This window comes from Branchiostoma belcheri, unplaced genomic scaffold, assembly GCF_001625305.1.
Source record: "Branchiostoma belcheri isolate BF01 breed outbred unplaced genomic scaffold, Haploidv18h27 scaffold23, whole genome shotgun sequence".
Lineage (NCBI taxonomy): Eukaryota > Metazoa > Chordata > Leptocardii > Amphioxiformes > Branchiostomatidae > Branchiostoma > Branchiostoma belcheri.
In genome coordinates, this window is record NW_017803824.1 from 2,171,845 (window position 1) to 2,189,791 (window position 17,947).

Consider the following 17,947-nt stretch of genomic DNA (forward strand, 5'->3'; position numbering starts at 1 on the left):
TTTTACTGAGACGTAGTAACTCTTTTCATGTTCAAGAGCTAGACCTGGATGTCCAAAATAATAAATGTTGTAAGTTCATCTTGAGACTTATACGAATATAAAACATTACAATTCAAGATAAATGGCAGGGAATAAAGTGTTAGGAATGAAAGTAGATGAACTCATGTGCACGTTTTAAAGGAATACTAACCTCCAGAAGGAGGGGCTATATTTCGACAGGCATTTATTTTTGGAAGTGAAAAATGCATATTATTTTACAGTGTACCATTAAATGCCCATTTTGCGCGCAAGTCTTAAAACGCATCGAATCCAGGACAAACTCTCGAAATACCCTCAAAACTATCCCAGAATACAGCACGCTACCCCATTGGTGTCTATGTTTTAAACAAAAAGTTACGTTACAGACCTCATTTCGGGGGCGATAAGAAAATTTCGTGCCGTTTCGTGTTCTTTGGTATCTTACCAACCATTGTCCTTCTTGGTGTCCTTAACGCCCCTCATTTATGCCGCAAATATTGACGATGAAAAAAACGGCGTAATCTAGTTATGCTTTCCATAAGTGGCGTAATCTAATTATCTCTTCAAGTAATACTTACATGCAAATAAATTGAGAAAATCAAAACACGCAGGATGAAACTGGCTCCCACTGTATTCGACATCCTGATATTATAGTATCCAAACCGCAGGTCAAGCAAAGTAAAGCAAGTAATTTCTCAATAATCAGCTTGTTAATGTGCTTGTCTCCTACCATTTTCTTCGAAAAATGTGTATGTTGACCTGAAGTGTATGAGTATTGCGTAAGCCAGAGTTCCCGGATGTATCAATTGTGGTTCAGCATGGGGGAAAATGATATTAATATCACTTTACAAACATGCGCCGCGCAAGACGCACAAGCGAAATTATCTAAAGAGTCGGCTAGTTATGTATTCATTGCAGCATGATGTATCGGAAAATAGCACTTCCTTCTGGAGGTTAGTACTCCTTTAAGTACCAGGGACAGTACCTGTTCAAACACACATCCTCTACTTAAGGTTCAGTACCAGGGACAGTACCTGTTCAAACACAAAGTCAGTAGGAATAGCACAGAGCAGTTTTTAGTGTTAGCCAACATACTTTGGGAGGGCGTACGATCAACAGGGACACTACAGCAGTGTATGTATAGGCTCTGGCACGTGTTTTCCACTATGTGAAGTTACATGTATATTGGGCCATGTTGACAAATTTGTTTAAGTTCTCAGATACAGTAGGAGCTGCACACAGCAGACTAGAGTTTAGTGTTGGCCACCCCAACTCCCATGCCTGCATTCTTGCATTCTCATTCCCATGACTCTTCTTCCCAATGCTCAACAGAGACACTACAGCAGTGTATGTACAGAATCTGGTTTTGGTGTTTTCCACTGTTTGAAGTCATATTGGGACTTGTTGACAAGCTTGTTTCTTATTAAGTTCTCAGATTCAGTAGGAGTTGCACAGAACAAACTAGAGTTTAGTGTTGGCAATGTATCATGATGTTATGTTGCCCATTGGCAAGGGTAAAAATCATCCTCACCATCATCGTTGGTAAGAATACCAGTATGATTACTTGCATGCGAGCGATCACTGTTTTTGTTTACATCATATACATGCAAATTGTTTGATGACAAATGCAAATAATTGGTAGGAAAATCACCCAATTGTCACCCACTTTTTGCAGCTTTTTGCTTATCACTCGCTGGCCTTGACATCACAGCTTCCAGCCTTTGTTCTGCAGTTATTTTGAAAGCTACCAGGAGGCACTCCAACCCCCATGCCCACATTCTAACACACCCCTGACCCTTCCTCCCACCCAGGCTGTAGAGGACTTGTCTGCTGCCATCCACCTGGATCCTAACAACGCCATCGCCTTCTACCACCGCGGCTGTCTCCTCAGGAAGGTCCACCCTAAGAAGTCTCTACAGGACCTGAGTGTCTCCATCCTGCTGGACGACTCGGAAGACAACGTCAAGGCCATCCTGCACAGGGGCATACTGTATACGGACATGGAGGTGTGTGTGTGTGTGTGTTGTCGTATGTGTGTATGTCAAACTCCTACTATTAAGGACTCACCGCGGAAAGTGCTCCGAGAATTTTTTATCCTTTAGTCTTTTGTATAGAGTTAGGTTGATAGTGATTGAGATCTGCTATTGGCATGTCATTCATTGTTCAAGCTCTGTAAATGGAAGGAATGATACAGAAAAGCTTAGACAAGACTGTATTAATACAGGTGAAATTTCTTGTGCAAAAAAAATTTACAAACAGAGGACATATATTACATGAATGTTTAATGTGAAGCTCTCATCATGGAAGGAACACATCTTGCATTAAAAACGAGTTGCACCCTAGTACAAACAATGTATTTATTTTGCTTGACCCTATCCCTGCCCTACAGAGGTGGACAGATGCGATCTCAGACTTTGAGCATGCGCTGAAGCTGGACAGGAACCTGGCGTGTGCTCACGTCAACCTGGGGCTCATCTTCCTGCACCAGCTGGAGAACTACTTCAAGGCTATCGGCCGCTTCACCCAGGCCATCAAAACTGACCCCACATACATCAGGGCATACATCTGTAGGTCAGAGGCCTACCACAAAATACATAAGGTAAGACTAGAAAGGTAACATTTGCAAAGCAAAATGCATAATGTTTACCTTGCGTATGGTCTGCTCTGTTAATTCTTACTCAAACACATTCATACATGTACATGTATATATGGTGACAGGAGTCTAAATTGCTCCCACTATAAAATTGCAACATGATATAACCCAACACTAGTTACCATGGTGACAGATGTCTGGTTCAGGTCATTGACCTTATTTGTTTTGAGAAGAAGAAAAGGAAACAGAGCAAAAACAATATGCTTTCCTTTGGTAAACATTATAAATTGTTGTGATCCTTATTCCCTGACAGAGGAAACAGGCCCTACTAGACATCACCCGTGCCATCCACCTGCGGCCTGACGTCCAGCATTACTACATGCGGCGCGGCCAGCTCCTATTACAGATGAAGAACCTGGAGCTGGCCAGCTTCTGTGTCCAGCACGCCTCGGAGCTGAAGGACGGTCTGGGGGCGTCGTCCACCCAGCAGGCCGTGGTGCAGTCCTTCCTGAAGCAGCATGACAAGGCTGTGGAGACCATGGCTCAGGCCTGCAGGGTCAAACCTTCTCCTCAGATGTACACACTGCTGGGAAAAACTCAGGTAAGAGACCACAGATCTGTATCTGTATAGCCAGTATAACCGCCCTTCAGTGTAATACACCAGCCTCTGTATCTGTATAGCCTGTATAACCGCCCTTCAGCATAACACACCAGCTTCACAGGCACACGGCGCAGTGGCAGCTGGCTGTATTACACCAAACGACTTGTTATACTCAATCTTTGCACATTTAACCGAGGAGAAGTGTAAGCTTTCTATGCCCTCAACTGTGCTTGATGGCAACGAGTTCCACTCTATGATAGTTCTTGGGAAATGCAATGTTTTTAACACCTTTATTCTTGGTGTATGCACTCACTGGTAGGTAAGATCCCTCAAAGTCAAGGTTGGCATTTATTAAAAGTTACTGATAATTGTGATTGAAATGTCTATTTCTCTCCCCAGATGAAGGCCAAGCAGTTTGAGGATGCTGTTGGAACATACAAGCGTGCTATCCAGCTGCTCACTCCCTGGCAGGCAAAACAGCCCATGCCATGGGTAAGTACGGGGTCTACTTTTACAACTGTACAGGGGAAATGAGTTGGTTCAAGATACATTCATACAACAGAACAGATACTGTATTTGTACACATATGTACAATTTTCATTACTTGTCCTCTAGTATCCTCCTAATTCGTTTGTACTATGACTATTTTACATGTGATGATACTAGGTCCTTGCTATGCTACATATGTATGTTTGTACCTTTATATAACTCACATCCCCAATCACTACTATTTAACCCAAACTGCTAACAATGGAAAGGAGGAGCTATCTGATGAGGTAAAGATACCTACATTGTCTAGCTGTGTCTTGTTATCTTTCTATTCATATCTGAAAATTTTCTATGTAGATTTTATGTCTGCAAAGTGGTTAGAGCCTTTTACAGCTCTATATACAAGTTTTTTGCTACCATGACATTCTCGTTCTTCTCCATCCTTACATTGCTACAAAGGAGGAATCGCAGGTCATGCCAGAGGTAAACAGTGCAATCTGACATGTTGTAAATCCCAATAATGAAATATGTCACTGTACATTTTGTGTTCACCAGGGACAGTACCTGTTCTAACACACATCCTCTATATACTCTTTAGTACCATGGACAGTACCTGCTAAAACACACATCCTCTACTTAGTGTTCAGTACCAGTGACAGTACCATACACTAACACACATCCTCTACTTAGTGTTCAGCACCATGGACAGTACCATACTCTAACACACACATCCTCTATATTCTCTTTAGTACCAGGGACAGTACCCTGCTGAAAACACACATCCTCTACTTAGTGTTCAGCACCAGGTACAGTACCTGTTCAAACACACATTGTCTACTAAGTGTTCACTACCAGGGACAGTACATGTTCAAACACACATTCTCGACTTAGTGTTCAGCACCAGGGACAGTACCTGTTCAAACACACATTCTCTACTTACTGTTCAGCACCAGGGACAGTACCTGTTCAAATACACATTCTCGACTTAGTGTTCAGCACCATGAAAAGTTACCACTGAAAGTTTGGAGAAATGATACAACTTTTTAGCATGTTTGTGGATATGTGTATGAGATTTTTGAAGTCTCATATAAGAACTACAAAGTGTTTGAAGAATACATCAGCAAGAATAACTGTACATGAAATATCAGACATACATCAGTCCCAGAGATTATGTTGACCTCTATGTGTTGATATCTGCCCTGTAGGAGGCAGCAGAGGTGTACTATTACCTGGGGCTGTGTCACCTGGAGCTGTTCCAGTACATGGATGCACTCGAGGCCTTCAACAATGCTCTAAAGGTTGGTCTGTTTCACACAATGTTAGGGCACTGCCAGCTATTGGTACTTTCAGAATTCCCTTCACATATGCTAATACTCTTACTAGAACCGTATCATAGTTTTAGTTACAAACTTAAGGCATTCAGTATAAAAAACATTAAGTACTAGTACACAAAAAAAGGATATCATCGATAAATGTGAGCTGTAACATGCTGATGATTAGTTCATGTAATGTTATTGCTGATCTTCAACTAGTTCAAGTATACTGTTTGTTTCTGAAACACTGTCTGGTTCCGAGTCCAAGATTCCCAGTGTCAGACGAAAGGTAGTGGATGGTTCCTGAAATGTCTGACCATTTCCAAAATCATTTCCAGTTGCTTGAGTACCGGTAACTGTTTTTTTGTGTGCATATTTTATCACCTGGATGTCTAACCTTCTCCAACATATCAAGATTCTCACCTTATGTTTTTGCATACAACCAATGTTGACTGTTGTTCCTTCAGGTGAACCCATCCTATGCTGAAGCGTACTACCAGCGAGGTCTGACCAGACTGAGACTGAAGCAGTCCAAGGGCATCCAGGACTTCAACAGAGCACTGGCACTGGATCCTTACATCTTCCAGGTACGTATGATGTCTTAGGAGTTTAACACATTATTGTAGGAAAAGTAGGTAGACTATGCATCTATGTTCTGTTTGCGTGTACTCAATCATTATGTTTTTTCCTCTGTTTCTTCCTATTCTTCTCCAAACAAATAAGGTCAATGACCAGAACCAGACGTCTGTCACCATGCATAAATGATGTTGCAATTTTATAGCAGGAGGGATTTAGACTCCTGTCACCATATATATGAATTTGTTTGAGTAAGAATTAACAAAGCAGACCATATGCAAAGGTAAACATTATGCATTTGCTTTGCAAATGTTACCTTTCTAGTTAATATAACATTAGCCAATGAAATGTTACTGAGAAGAAATAATGCTGTTTCATCCATGTTTGTTGTTACAGGCATTCCTGAGTCGTGCGGCGTACTACGGAATGAAGGGACGTTACACCAAGGCCATCATGAACTGTAACGAGGCCATCAAACTACAGCCCAACAGTGTCAGGGCTTACCTCTACAGGTCAGGACTTTGGCTTTGATTTTAGGAATAGTCAAATTTGTGTTCCTATGATTTATGAAACAAATTTTAACTGTAATTTTCAACACAACGAATTGGACTTTTTAACCGTACAACTCCAGTCTTTGTCAAGCCATGAGCAATCCACCGCTTCTATGATGTCACGTTATGACAAACATGACTTGGTGAGCATGCAGTGGATCATATGTTGCAGACAGTCTGTTGTGGCAACCTCCATCTTTGTCCAAGATTCTTTCTTTGCTTCCCTGTCTAAGATTCTTACTTTGTGTTATTAGCATACAGTCAATCCTGACTGATTGTTTTTTTTTTTAAATTCCAGAGGTGCGCTGAAGTACTATGTGAAGACCTACAAGCTGGCTGTGAAGGACCTGTCTAAAGCTGCCTCCATCGACAGGACCTGCTCATTAGCATACTTCAACCGGGCGGTCTGCTACCACGAGATGAAGGACTTTGAGAAGGCCCTGCAGGATTATGGGATAGTCCTACTGCTGGAGGAGAAAAATCTCAAGGTTTGCTTGTTTGTTTGTTAGTTTCTGTTTTATTTAGCCAGGGTGTCCCAGTTGAAGACACTGTTTTACAGTGGGGCCATGTAATATAAACACATAAATTTGTATGTGACATGTAACAACTTTTGTATACACATACATACAAAGCCATAATCCATATTCCAATCCATTCACAAGCAAGGTGAGATCAGAGATCAACTCTCAGTTTCATTATATGCTTATGCTCATACTGTTGCAATGTTTGGAGCTGTTTTTATTGTGAGAAGAACCTCATTCCATCCATAGCAGGTCTATACCTCATGAGACTTTCTTGGTAATTTTTGTTTTCTTGCCTAAAGAGGACTTGGTCAGTAGCTTACATGTATGTTTTCCCCATGTTGGTTGGTTTATCTGTGGTCATGTGTGAATAACTGTATTTGATTGACAGGTGCTGATTAACCGAGGCCTGCTGTATTTTGAGCAGAAGGACTACAGGAATGCTCTCCAGGACTTCATGGCAGCCGCACAGGTAAACTGGATACTGTTGGTGATGTCTAGAAAATAGAGGAACTAGAAATTTAGAGGGGCTAGAAATTTATGCATGCATTGTGCTTCAAAATCACAAAAAGGACACACAACTAAATTTCATAAAATGAACCTTCTCCTGGTGCCTAACCGATGACCAATACAAGTTTCATGCCAAACAGTTGCCTTAGCAGGCTTGTTTGTTTGTTTGTTTTGTGTAACCAGTAAACTGCCTTCAGGCATAACACACCTGTTTTGTACATGTACATGTAAGTACAAACTGCGTAAGACTGTCTGCCTGAAGGTTAAGTCAATTTTATTTATGATACTGAAAAAAGGACCAGGCACAACCCTTCAGCCAAGACTCAGAGATTAGTTTTCATGAGTTATTGTATTTTTAACCCTTCAGGTTGATGTAAAAGACCCCAAGCTGTGCCACACGGTGGGTCTGTGCCGTCACAAGTTGGACAAGCTGGAGGATGCCGTGGACAGTTTCTCCCAGGCCATCCAGGTGGACCCGTTCTTCATCGACGCGTACATCGGGAGGGGGAACGCCTACATGGACTACGGACACGAGGAGGGGATCCTCATGGCCAGGAAAGACTACGAACACGCCCTCAGGCTGGACCCCACAAACGTCACGGCCAGAGTCAACCTGGCATACAATCTACAGGCAAGGATTCTTTGTATTTCAGTTTCAGCTTCTGCTTCTTGTAAAGTTGCAAGTTCTTCAACTGAGTTGCTATGATCTCAACAGGTTGTGTTGCCAGTTGCTGTAACTCTAGCATGTAGAATTGAAGATGCCAAAGATTTGGGGTTACTGAAATATACCTGTAGACCCAAGAAAGCAGCTGTAGTGTTACTGGTAGGACCTTCCCATACTGTTATCATGTTAATGCTCTCCAGAAAATTGAAATCTCTGAAACAAAAATCTGCATGTCACCCATATATTAGTTCTTGTAATCATCTTTGCTCACCATATATTTCAAAATTGAAACAACAAGTTTAGGGGGAACACCTGTACCAAAAGAATTTGGATGAGGGATGTCAAAAGTTCAAAGTCTGTGAGATTATATGCAAGCTTATGACAGTTTCAAATTTATTTCTAAACTACATGTAAGACCTGTGCTCATGTTGTTTTCTGTACATCTCCCCCCCCCCCCCCCAGGTGTTTGGGAAGTTCATGCAGGCTTGGAGACAGTTCACAGCTGCGGTGGACATGTCACCCAGGTTCAAACCTGCGCTGGAGGGCCGCGCTGTGGTCAACCTGCAGATGTCCAACACCTACGCCGCCTGGGTGGACATCAACGATGCGGTCAAGATCGGACCTTCGGCAGAACTGTACACGAACAGGGGCGTCATCAACCAGGTGAGGGATCTTCTTCTTTCTTTCTTTCCTTCTTTTTTTTTTCTTTCTTTCTTTCTTTCAGTAGAATGTAGTAAAATGAATGGTGATGGGTCACCAGTTATTCCAGTATATGGCTGACAACTGAGTTGCCAGTATGTGTAGGTGCTGTTGTTGAGATCACGGACATTTCAGTTAAAAAGCTACTGATAACTAGAAAGGCCAATATTTGCTTTGGAGCAAATACAGCGATGGGTTCACCACATTTTACCACACGGCAGGGAAAGAATGAGAAACACAAGGGAAAACAATGATTTACATTGATATAACTATAATATGAAGTAACATACAACTAAAACAACAGTTGGATAGCTATTCCCTACTTTATTGGTTAGGATTTTTAATTGCATAATGCAAACTGTTGATTTTCAAAATAAAAAAAAAAAACGTTCATGCCCCGCATTCCAATGCTGGAGCAGAAAAGCTTGAAATACCTACCAAAACACTTGAATAAAGACATACTGTCAGTATGGAAATACTCTGTGCAGGTGTTAATCAAGTTAAATCCCAACAGCCAATCAGCAAGAAATGCTCTGTGCAGGTGGAAATGCTCAGTGTGCAGGTGTTAATCAAGTTAAATTCCAACAGCCAATCAGCAAGAAGTATAGAGGAAAGCTGCATGCCTATTGGTTGATGCCCTGCATTCCATTGTGATGACTCATGCCCAGACGTGGTAAACATGGCACACTAACACAGTAATACATTAGCTATAATACAGCCAAAAAACTCAAATAAAACCATTCTAAAAGCCTGTATCACAAAAATTTAAAAAACGCCTAGGGGTATTTGCCCACTGTACCTCCATACCAAATTTCAGGACCTTAGGCCCTAAAATGAAGAAGCTGAATCCATTTAAAGATATGGCAGGAGGAGGAGGAGAAGGAGGAGGAGAAGAAACATCAGAAAAAGCAATATGGTTTCACCACACCACTTCGTGGTGTGGTGAACCCATAATTATTTTTCGTCGTCTATCAACAGCTGTTGTCTACTGTAGGAGTTCAACCATGTGGAACTAATGGGCTACACCATACTACTTTCATGAGGGGGGTTTTCTAGCTTGTATTGTGTATTAGAATTATCATATTACCTTTTTTAAAGTTATGTAGCATTACTGGTAACATTACTGTTAAATGTGATGTCTGAAATTGTCAGCATTTGTTGCAAACATTAAGGATCATGCACTCAATTATGACTAGTTAAAACTTCAGCAGTTTCCACACTAATGTGTTGTAATTTCCCAGTTTATGGATGACTACACCAACGCCATTAAGGACTACAAGTCAGCCCTGCAGCTGGACCCAACCTTCTCCCTCGCCTACTTCAATGCTGCCAACCTGTACTTCCACATGAAGCAGTTCACACAGGTCAGAGCTAGTAACTGGTTCTTAACTGGGAATTTCTGCAAGTAAAGGATTATGTGAGAATAAAAAAAAGAATTCAAACACAATACAACAATGCAAATACATAATGTTCAGCCAAGCATGGCTATTAGCTAACGTCTAGGTGTCCCTGCACCATTTCTCTTGTGTACTGTAAATGACGCGGAATCAAATTGTTCATATAACACACTGCCGGTGCAATACAAAATACAAGATTACTTCTTCTTGTGTGAATAGTGAGCAATATTAATGTAAACTTAATGTACTCTATAACATCAGTAACAATTCACCCTTGGGCACCAAAATCTGTTGGTTCATAAACTAGTTATCATTGTAACTCCAATTTGTTCCATTTGCAGGCAAAAGACTTCTATGACAAGGCTGTTCAGTGTAACTCCAAGGATGAGTCTGCCCATCTCAACAGAGCCATTACAAAGGTGATGTTGAAGGACACCAAAGGTGCCCTTGAGGATTTCAAGATGGCCGCCCAGCTCAGTCCCTACTCGGCGCACGTGTACTTCAACAGGGGAAACCTGTACGCTGGTCTGAAACAGTACGACAAGGCTGAGAAGGACTACACACAGGGTACGGGACTGTTCCTACTGTTTTGTGTAACTTACATGTACAATTGGTATCTGTTACATGTAATGTTAACAACTAGCCATGTACTCAGTAGTTACCAACCAAGCTTTCTGGACAGGATAAAATCCTGTTGTTGCACAAACATCTTGCATTTGATCGGAGAGGGTTGTTACTTAGTAGCGTTCAAGGCAGATTAACTGTCCATTGTTGATACTGAGAAGTAACTGCATGTGTTGAATCAGTGTGATACATTTAACTTGTGACCACTAGAAGATTAACTGCTTTATATTATTATCTAAAAATACATGTAGTGGGAATATAGATAAGACTACAAGTTGTGTTCTTTTTTCAGCAGTAAAATGGCAGCTTTCCTACTAGATTCAAAAGTTAAACCTCTACTTTGATAGTAAATAGAGCAACATGCATTACTTATTAACTACATGTACATGATGGTTTTGCCCCTGCAGCCCTGTCCCTGCAGCCTGATGATGCGCTGGTGTACAAGCGGAGAGCGGACGTTCGCGGGAAGCTGTCCCGTACGCAGGACGCCATCCAGGACTACAGGAGGGCCGTGGAGATACAGGCCAGGATGCAGAGGATGAACGTGCACTAATCTCTCCTCACCTCTACATATCACTAATGTCACATGTGCACATTTTGATATTACTAGGTATCAAAGTACCACCTGCATATGCAGGTTAGTGCAGGTAAAATCGTAGCTGTGCAAGTTTTTCTGTTTACCTGCACCCAAGGACATTTTCAGGTAAAGCTCCTTGTTGCACCTAACCTGCACTGGTCTATGTACTGAGTTTATATACCAGGTGTATGTGAATTTGTATTTGCTTCATTGATTGTTACCACCTACAATGTATGAAGTGTTAAGAGGAATACAGTACTGGCAATGGCCTCTGTACAGGCAACCCATTTTCAAAATGAGTATTGATCATACTGTATTCAATGCATTGCTCTTCACCATTTGTAGAATGGATAGAATGGAGTTCTCTTTTGTGAACCAGTCTTTTTTAAACATTCCTCTACCTCGAGATGGTGCAGGTGAAAAGAAAATTGTACAAAGTAACGCTTTGAAGACTGCTGCTGCTGCAAAGTATTGTGTTGGGTGTACAGACGTCAGATCTAGATGAATCGTATATCAGCAAGTGAAATACTTTTCCAACATGGGTTTTACCTGAGTGTACATGTATAAAAGTGGTTTAATTATTGTAAATAGAAGACTATAACTATATTGAAATGGATTCCAATGTAATTATTACACTGTGGGTGCTGTAGTTTACATACACACCACTGTTTGAATTCTGGAATAAAAACTTTTACAGGCTGTTCATTTGTTGCGTTCATACTTTGGTACATGTAGCAGGCTTGTTGGTGGCAAAAACCTCCCTCCCTGGCAAAACTCCCTACCTACTCAAACAAGACATAGACACAAGGCGAATTCTGGAATTAGGTTTATTTGTCCATTCACATTGTCTGTAGTGTGGCTGTGGTTCTCCTACATCAGTTGAGTATTTAACATGGATAGTAAAAATATTTTCCACTCTTTCCCCAGTCTTAAGCATGTTCTTTTTACATGTAGATTCCAATCATCTAGATGTAAAACAAAGATAATTATTAAAATCAATACTAGAAAGTGATCCAGTCTGCACCAGTGTAATACCAACTGGCTATCAAAATAAAGGTTTATTCCATCTATCGTGAGGTGCATAGCACTACTGTAATAGTTGTGACTGAACAACTTGAAGCTATGAAGATGTGTGCACACGAATCAACACTACAGCCGGAATTCAATGTAGGAAAACACAGCCATCTATATGTCACTTCAATACACAGTATACACTATACAGTCTATTCATCAGTCCTGGAAATGTAGGGTATGTACACCTTGCCAAGACATGTCCAACACTGGGTCAAAACAGCCTCTTTTATAGAAAGTTTCTCAACATAGCATCTCAGTATGAGAAGTACAGAAACAAAATCAAACTACATAAATCAAAGCCAATGTACAAACACTTGAAAGGAAACTTTGAACAATATGTTCAACAACAATAATATACATATATATACTTACATAGAATCAACAGAAGAGGGAATGAAGGATAAGATGTTGAAGAATGATGAAGATTCATATAATTAGCACCAAAGTTCACTACTAACAGTATTTCTTCTATGTACAGGAAAGACCCCACCAATGTGTTTCTTTGCAAATGAAAAGCAAATCTACAGTCAGTTTTCAGAAAGCTGTGACTTGTAAAATGCTGTTTTTGTAAAATGCTTATCATAATAAGTATAATCTATAAGTTTTGTCAATAATATGTATGACTAACGCATGAATTATCATAATCTTAAATTTGCTGATAAGAAATACTGAAAGAATCGTAATCTTTCTGGAGTCAACATGGTTTTAAATAATCATACTTTTCAATTGTGATTAACTTAGTACATGTTGTTTTTGTCACAAACAAATCATAAAGTAGCATTTGTATAAGTTTAATAATTGGTCTCATTAAGTAAATTATAATACTTCAACAATACAGAAGTGAGACTGGGGTGTTCACATACATTATACAGTCAAACTTTCAATGTTCATATTAAATGTATGTAAAAGCTTTATTTGTTCTTACCTCATAAAATGCCCCTCGTAGAGGCAAGTAATTGGAACTTTCCATGACTACAATCACACTGGAAAGTTTGCATTGTTTGTTTCACTGCATCCAAACCTAAGGCAATAAAGTTTCCAGTAATCTACAATGTACCAATCCATCTAAAGGCTCGTATCTTACACAGAGCTCACTTACCACTTAGGCTGTACAAAAAGCAGACACACGTACGTTCTACCAGGTTGGTTCTAGCCCTATGTTTCTCCTGACACTGTGCCTTCTGTACAAGAGTAACAGCGTACTGTAGAGAGTGGCACCACCCGACCCCTGCCATGAGATATACATGTACACAGTGTTGCTTTGCTGTAGCTTTATTTGTATCACTGTTGCCATGCCACGCACACATTTCTATACAACAGCATGTAAGATCCAAACTGGAAACAGGCAGGTTGTTGGTTTGTTCTAATCTCTGTATCTGTGAGTCTGAATTTGACACACTGAAATTCTCACCTGAATTTCTATGAAGTCAAACATGTAGAAAGCCTTGCTGTAAGCACTAACCATGCCTGGCATGTATAGTACAAAGGCAGATGGCAGCAACAATGTACATGTAGATGAAGTTATATATGCTGTACCTGTCCTTGGTGCTGAAGTTCCTGTGTTGTCACAATTTTTGGTAAAATGTCTTTGTACATGTATGTACGTATGTTCAAATTATGCTTCTACTGTACATTAGGGCAACTGTTCTGAAGCTGAATGTCTCTAGTGTCTGTAATAGATGAACACAGCAGTGGTAGTTCTGTAATCTACGTACATCCCAGACCAAGCAACTTCCATCTTCAGGGCTGGTCAAACCTTTAAGAAAGCAGGGTCTTCCTCCTTCTGTTCTTGTTCTGCGACTCAGGTGCAAAGTGCTTGAGTGAGTAGAAGTAGAGACAAGTAAGATCCTACGATGCAGTGTTAAACAGTGCTAGAAGGGTTCCACATAGTTCTCGGGTAAAAGTCCTTTCTTCCCGTCCAGCCAGCCTTCCAACCAGCCCGGCTCGTTAGAAGGTTTCACTGCAGGAAAAATTGGGGAGAAATAAAATCTGCATCAGAAAATTGACAGATCAGTTATCATACAGTCATACATGTATGAGCAAACTAAACACAGTGCATGTGAAATTGTGTAAAGGTTTGTTGTAGTGGGTTGTAACAGTGTAATATACATGTAGCCAGATGCCACTGCGCCACATGACTGTGAACCTTTTGTGTTATGCCAAAGGGTGGTTATATCGGAGATATAGATATAGAAAGCTAACAGCTTACTTGAGTGTGATTATCAAAACATGCACAGGAATTTAAAAAATTTAAAAATACTGTTAACAATTCTATACTTATTTTGAACATATCTACCAGTCCATCACTATCAGATAGACAAGAAAAACTGAGGAGGACCCACCATTGTATATGATCTGTCCTGGTCTGAAGGACAGTTCCTGGTCATTTTCCCCCTCACAGGCATACAGCGCTTTCACACACCTGGGGAGACAACAGTCACTGTGGTGAAAACAGCTGTATAGAAAAGTTAAAAGTGCAGAGAAATGTTAGAACTTGTGTCATTTAGCCTCTTTACACTTGAAGAAGCCGCCATCTGGTTATGACAGCCTGAATAAAAGTTCTTAATGGGAACTATGCCGATGACTTGCTGAGGGACAGCTGCAGTGTGAAAGACTCTACTTTATACTCATATCACATGAGCAGTGAAATGTTAGAACTTGTATTAATGGGGAAGTCTTTGAGACCAACCTCAATCATTGAGTCAATCATTGTTCTGACAAAGAAAAAGTCAACAGAACAACCCAATATCCAGATAAAACAAACCCAGATGAACTCACTTGGACTTGAGCCTGGGTGCCGGCTGGGCGGACGTCTGGTTCTGGGCAGGTCTGGGTGAGGGAGGACTGGGAGTCAGACTGGCTGTTAAACAACTGAGAGACACAGACAGAACAGGGAGGAAAGAAGCTCAGAATCACAGGTACTAGATACAGCACACAAGCGTAAGCTCAGAATCACAGATACTATCACACAAGCAGAGACTCAGATCACAGATACCACAACAAACAAGCAGAAACTCCTGCTCAGAATCACAGATACTGCTAGCCCTGCTTAAGTACTGGAAGTTGTCTGGAACAGAGGTACAGGTCCTATCTGATCTGACACCTCCATGGCAAGAGTAGAGGGTGCAGCAGATTTACATGTAAGGTATGGCAGGCATGCACACTTGGAGAGAAAAAAACACCACACAGTAGGAAATATCAAAGTGAATTCTGACTACTACTTGTAGTCATCACCAGGGAAGTAGCCAGGTTCAGTCATGAGTGGTAAATGTAGCTGTGGTTGGGTTCCTCTGTGCATTTTATTCCATGTAATATCACATTGCAGCCAGGTTTTTATATTAGGGTTATCATTGCAGTGCAGGATGAAATTTCTTGTGACATTACATGTCTAACGTTCAACCTGGCTTCATCCCCATGAAATGGTAGAAGTGATATTACATGGAATAAAATGCACAGAGGAACCCAACCACAGCTACATTCACCACAGTGATTGTTTTTGCGCAACTCATGCAGAAGAAAACAAACTTTTCCATTCCATAGACGCACAAGAAAAGGAGACATGCAATTCAGCAATCATGCATTCTGCAAGGAAGAAAACCATAGAAATAGAAGGCATGCTTTTAAGATAAGTGATAATAAAAGATTAGTAAGTTGAAGACTGAGAGAGCGTGAAATGATTAGTGATATGGAGGAGGATTTTTTACAATTGTTGAAAATTTCATGAATCATGAATCGAGCAGGGCATTGCTTTACAAGCACACATACGGGGCCGGTCAGTCAGCCATGCCCTACTTACACAAACTTCCTGGGATGTTTGGTTTTCCTCCTTTTGACAGCATTTGTAACAACAAGACGTACAATCTTAGCACATACATACACCAAGTTAAAAAAACAAAAAAGTGTCAAAACTTTTTAAGATTAATCCAAGATGTTTTGACATATGAATGAAAAAATGTCTTCAGAATTTCACTGATTTGCAGATTTCCAGTCAACAAAAATTAAAAAAAAAAAGAAGCTAAAACACCAATTTTGAACCTCTATCTTCAGAAATGAAATAAAATAACAAAAATGATAAGAAAACAAAGATACAATGTATTGAGATAAACACTGGAAGCTGGAGCATTACTTACAATGGTTCTGGCTTGGTGCTGGGTTGACAATTCTGGTTCTGGTTTGCTGTTGGAGTAAAAAAATGCATTATTGACCTGGTCTGGCATGATTCAGACAACACACAGTCCACCACAGGCTAATCCCACACATAGCATAATCCTTCCATGTTTTCACAATTTCTAGCAAAGGGAGGGACAGGCAGGCACATGCCTCATTCACATGCAGAAGGTTCTATTAGTTCTTGTTTCTATTCTGATCATATCTCAGTAAATGTACTGTGCAGAAATGAAAATAAAAAGTATGGAAAGTAAAATTCTATGAGGCAGCAAAGTAAAGGCATGGGTAAGAAGGTTTAACTGGGAACAACAAACTGTTCTTTGTTTGCCTTAAGTGGTTAGTAGAGTCAGTGTTGTCATTGGAAGGATGGAACTTGATACACTCATCACTTCAGTTTGCTATGAAGAGTTAGTGGGAACAGTCTATTTCACACGTACTGAACTTTTAGCATCAATCACATATTATTGTTTTTAACTGTGTAAAACAATCTTGTTTGTCACTTGTGTTTCACTGTCGTGTCTTTGGTACTGACATATAGGAGTTAATTAAGCAAGCATTTTAGAAAAACGAGTGGATTCCTAGGCAGCAGTTTTTGTTAGCATAGTTAGTAATGATTGTGAAACATCTGCAGAATGAGTGTAGATTTGGGGTAACTGCTGGTTTTGTGATTTTTTTTTTGTGTCAGGCACTGTCCACCAATGACCGCAGGCTGACTCACAGGACAGATGGAGGGAGGAGTAGACAGGGTTGTTGAGGTGCGTGCCTCCCTGCAGCCTGGTCAGCTGCGGGCTGGACTGGGACGACTGCGTGTCGTTGGACGATCTGGAGATCAGCGACTCCGAACTGCTGCTGTGGGAGTTACTGTACGCTCCTGAGGAATCTGGGGACAGACAGAAAACATCTTCACTTAGCTTCATCATTTGATAAATACATCGGCACCGATACTTACCGATATATTAAGACTGTATGAATGTGTGTGTGTGTGTGAGAAATTTCTTTTTATCTTGCCCAATGGATCTAAAATGTCAAAGTAGTGAAAGTTGTTTATAAATGAAGAAATTAGCATGTAATTGTTGGTGTATATAGTGAACATTAAGTGTGCTCAACATGACTGATATCACTAGAATTCCTGTAGGAGTGCAATCATGTAAGACACGTGTACACTGTTACTGGCCTAAATGCAATAAAAAAACTTATCAATGAGACCTTATAGCATTATAAGTCTTTGTGATTTTTAAAGCATAGAAAAAGACCTACTTTCTGTAGACTTGTTGGTTGAGTTGGTCCTGGTGGGTGACCTGGGTGCAGGGGTGGGGTTGGGGCTGTACATCCCCACGGGTCGGCTGGCCTTGGTGGGTTTGGCTGAGGCCGGGGGAGGGGCCGGGGGGGCTGCAGAGGGGGGCGGGACCGATGGCATCGGGAACTGGGCGTTTTTGGCAACTTCCCGAGGGGAGGCCACTGGCAGGGCTCTGGTCCCTCGATACGACAGCTCCTGGCCTTCTGGTGCTGTCTTAAAAATCTGAAGAAAAGGCAAGTTGATGTCATTAATCACTTCTCCAAAGTAATCTGACAG

General features: G+C 40.9%; 2 protein-coding genes across 17 annotated transcripts in view; one reads left to right on the forward strand and one right to left on the reverse strand.

Moving 5' to 3' along the window:
- LOC109470650 overlaps positions 1–11,109 on the forward strand; it is a 27,370-nt gene extending 16,261 nt beyond the window's left edge. The window contains exons 24-37 of the mRNA XM_019769678.1: positions 1,830–2,024; positions 2,408–2,617; positions 2,925–3,212; positions 3,612–3,704; positions 4,907–4,999; positions 5,482–5,601; positions 5,987–6,102; positions 6,440–6,629; positions 7,054–7,134; positions 7,540–7,803; positions 8,299–8,499; positions 9,777–9,899; positions 10,274–10,499; positions 10,964–11,109. Of these exons, the coding sequence (XP_019625237.1) occupies positions 1,830–2,024; positions 2,408–2,617; positions 2,925–3,212; positions 3,612–3,704; positions 4,907–4,999; positions 5,482–5,601; positions 5,987–6,102; positions 6,440–6,629; positions 7,054–7,134; positions 7,540–7,803; positions 8,299–8,499; positions 9,777–9,899; positions 10,274–10,499; positions 10,964–11,109 (2,346 nt within the window). The remainder of the gene's footprint in view (positions 1–1,829; positions 2,025–2,407; positions 2,618–2,924; positions 3,213–3,611; positions 3,705–4,906; positions 5,000–5,481; positions 5,602–5,986; positions 6,103–6,439; positions 6,630–7,053; positions 7,135–7,539; positions 7,804–8,298; positions 8,500–9,776; positions 9,900–10,273; positions 10,500–10,963) is intronic.
- Positions 11,110–11,943: 834 nt separating this feature from the next.
- LOC109470599 (rho GTPase-activating protein 26-like) overlaps positions 11,944–17,947 on the reverse strand; it is a 54,219-nt gene continuing 48,215 nt past the window's right edge. For 9 of the 16 annotated variants that reach the window (XM_019769579.1, XM_019769595.1, XM_019769586.1 and 6 more), the window contains 7 exons: positions 17,632–17,893; positions 17,093–17,254; positions 16,338–16,383; positions 16,004–16,033; positions 14,986–15,078; positions 14,550–14,629; positions 11,944–14,167 (listed from right to left, as the gene is read on the reverse strand). In XM_019769579.1, coding sequence (XP_019625138.1) covers positions 14,079–14,167; positions 14,550–14,629; positions 14,986–15,078; positions 16,004–16,033; positions 16,338–16,383; positions 17,093–17,254; positions 17,632–17,893 — 762 coding nt within the window. In that variant the 3' untranslated portion in view covers positions 11,944–14,078. The remainder of the gene's footprint in view (positions 14,168–14,549; positions 14,630–14,985; positions 15,079–16,003; positions 16,034–16,337; positions 16,384–17,092; positions 17,255–17,631; positions 17,894–17,947) is intronic. The other 7 variants (XM_019769591.1, XM_019769584.1, XM_019769583.1 and 4 more) reach the window with 7 other exon arrangements.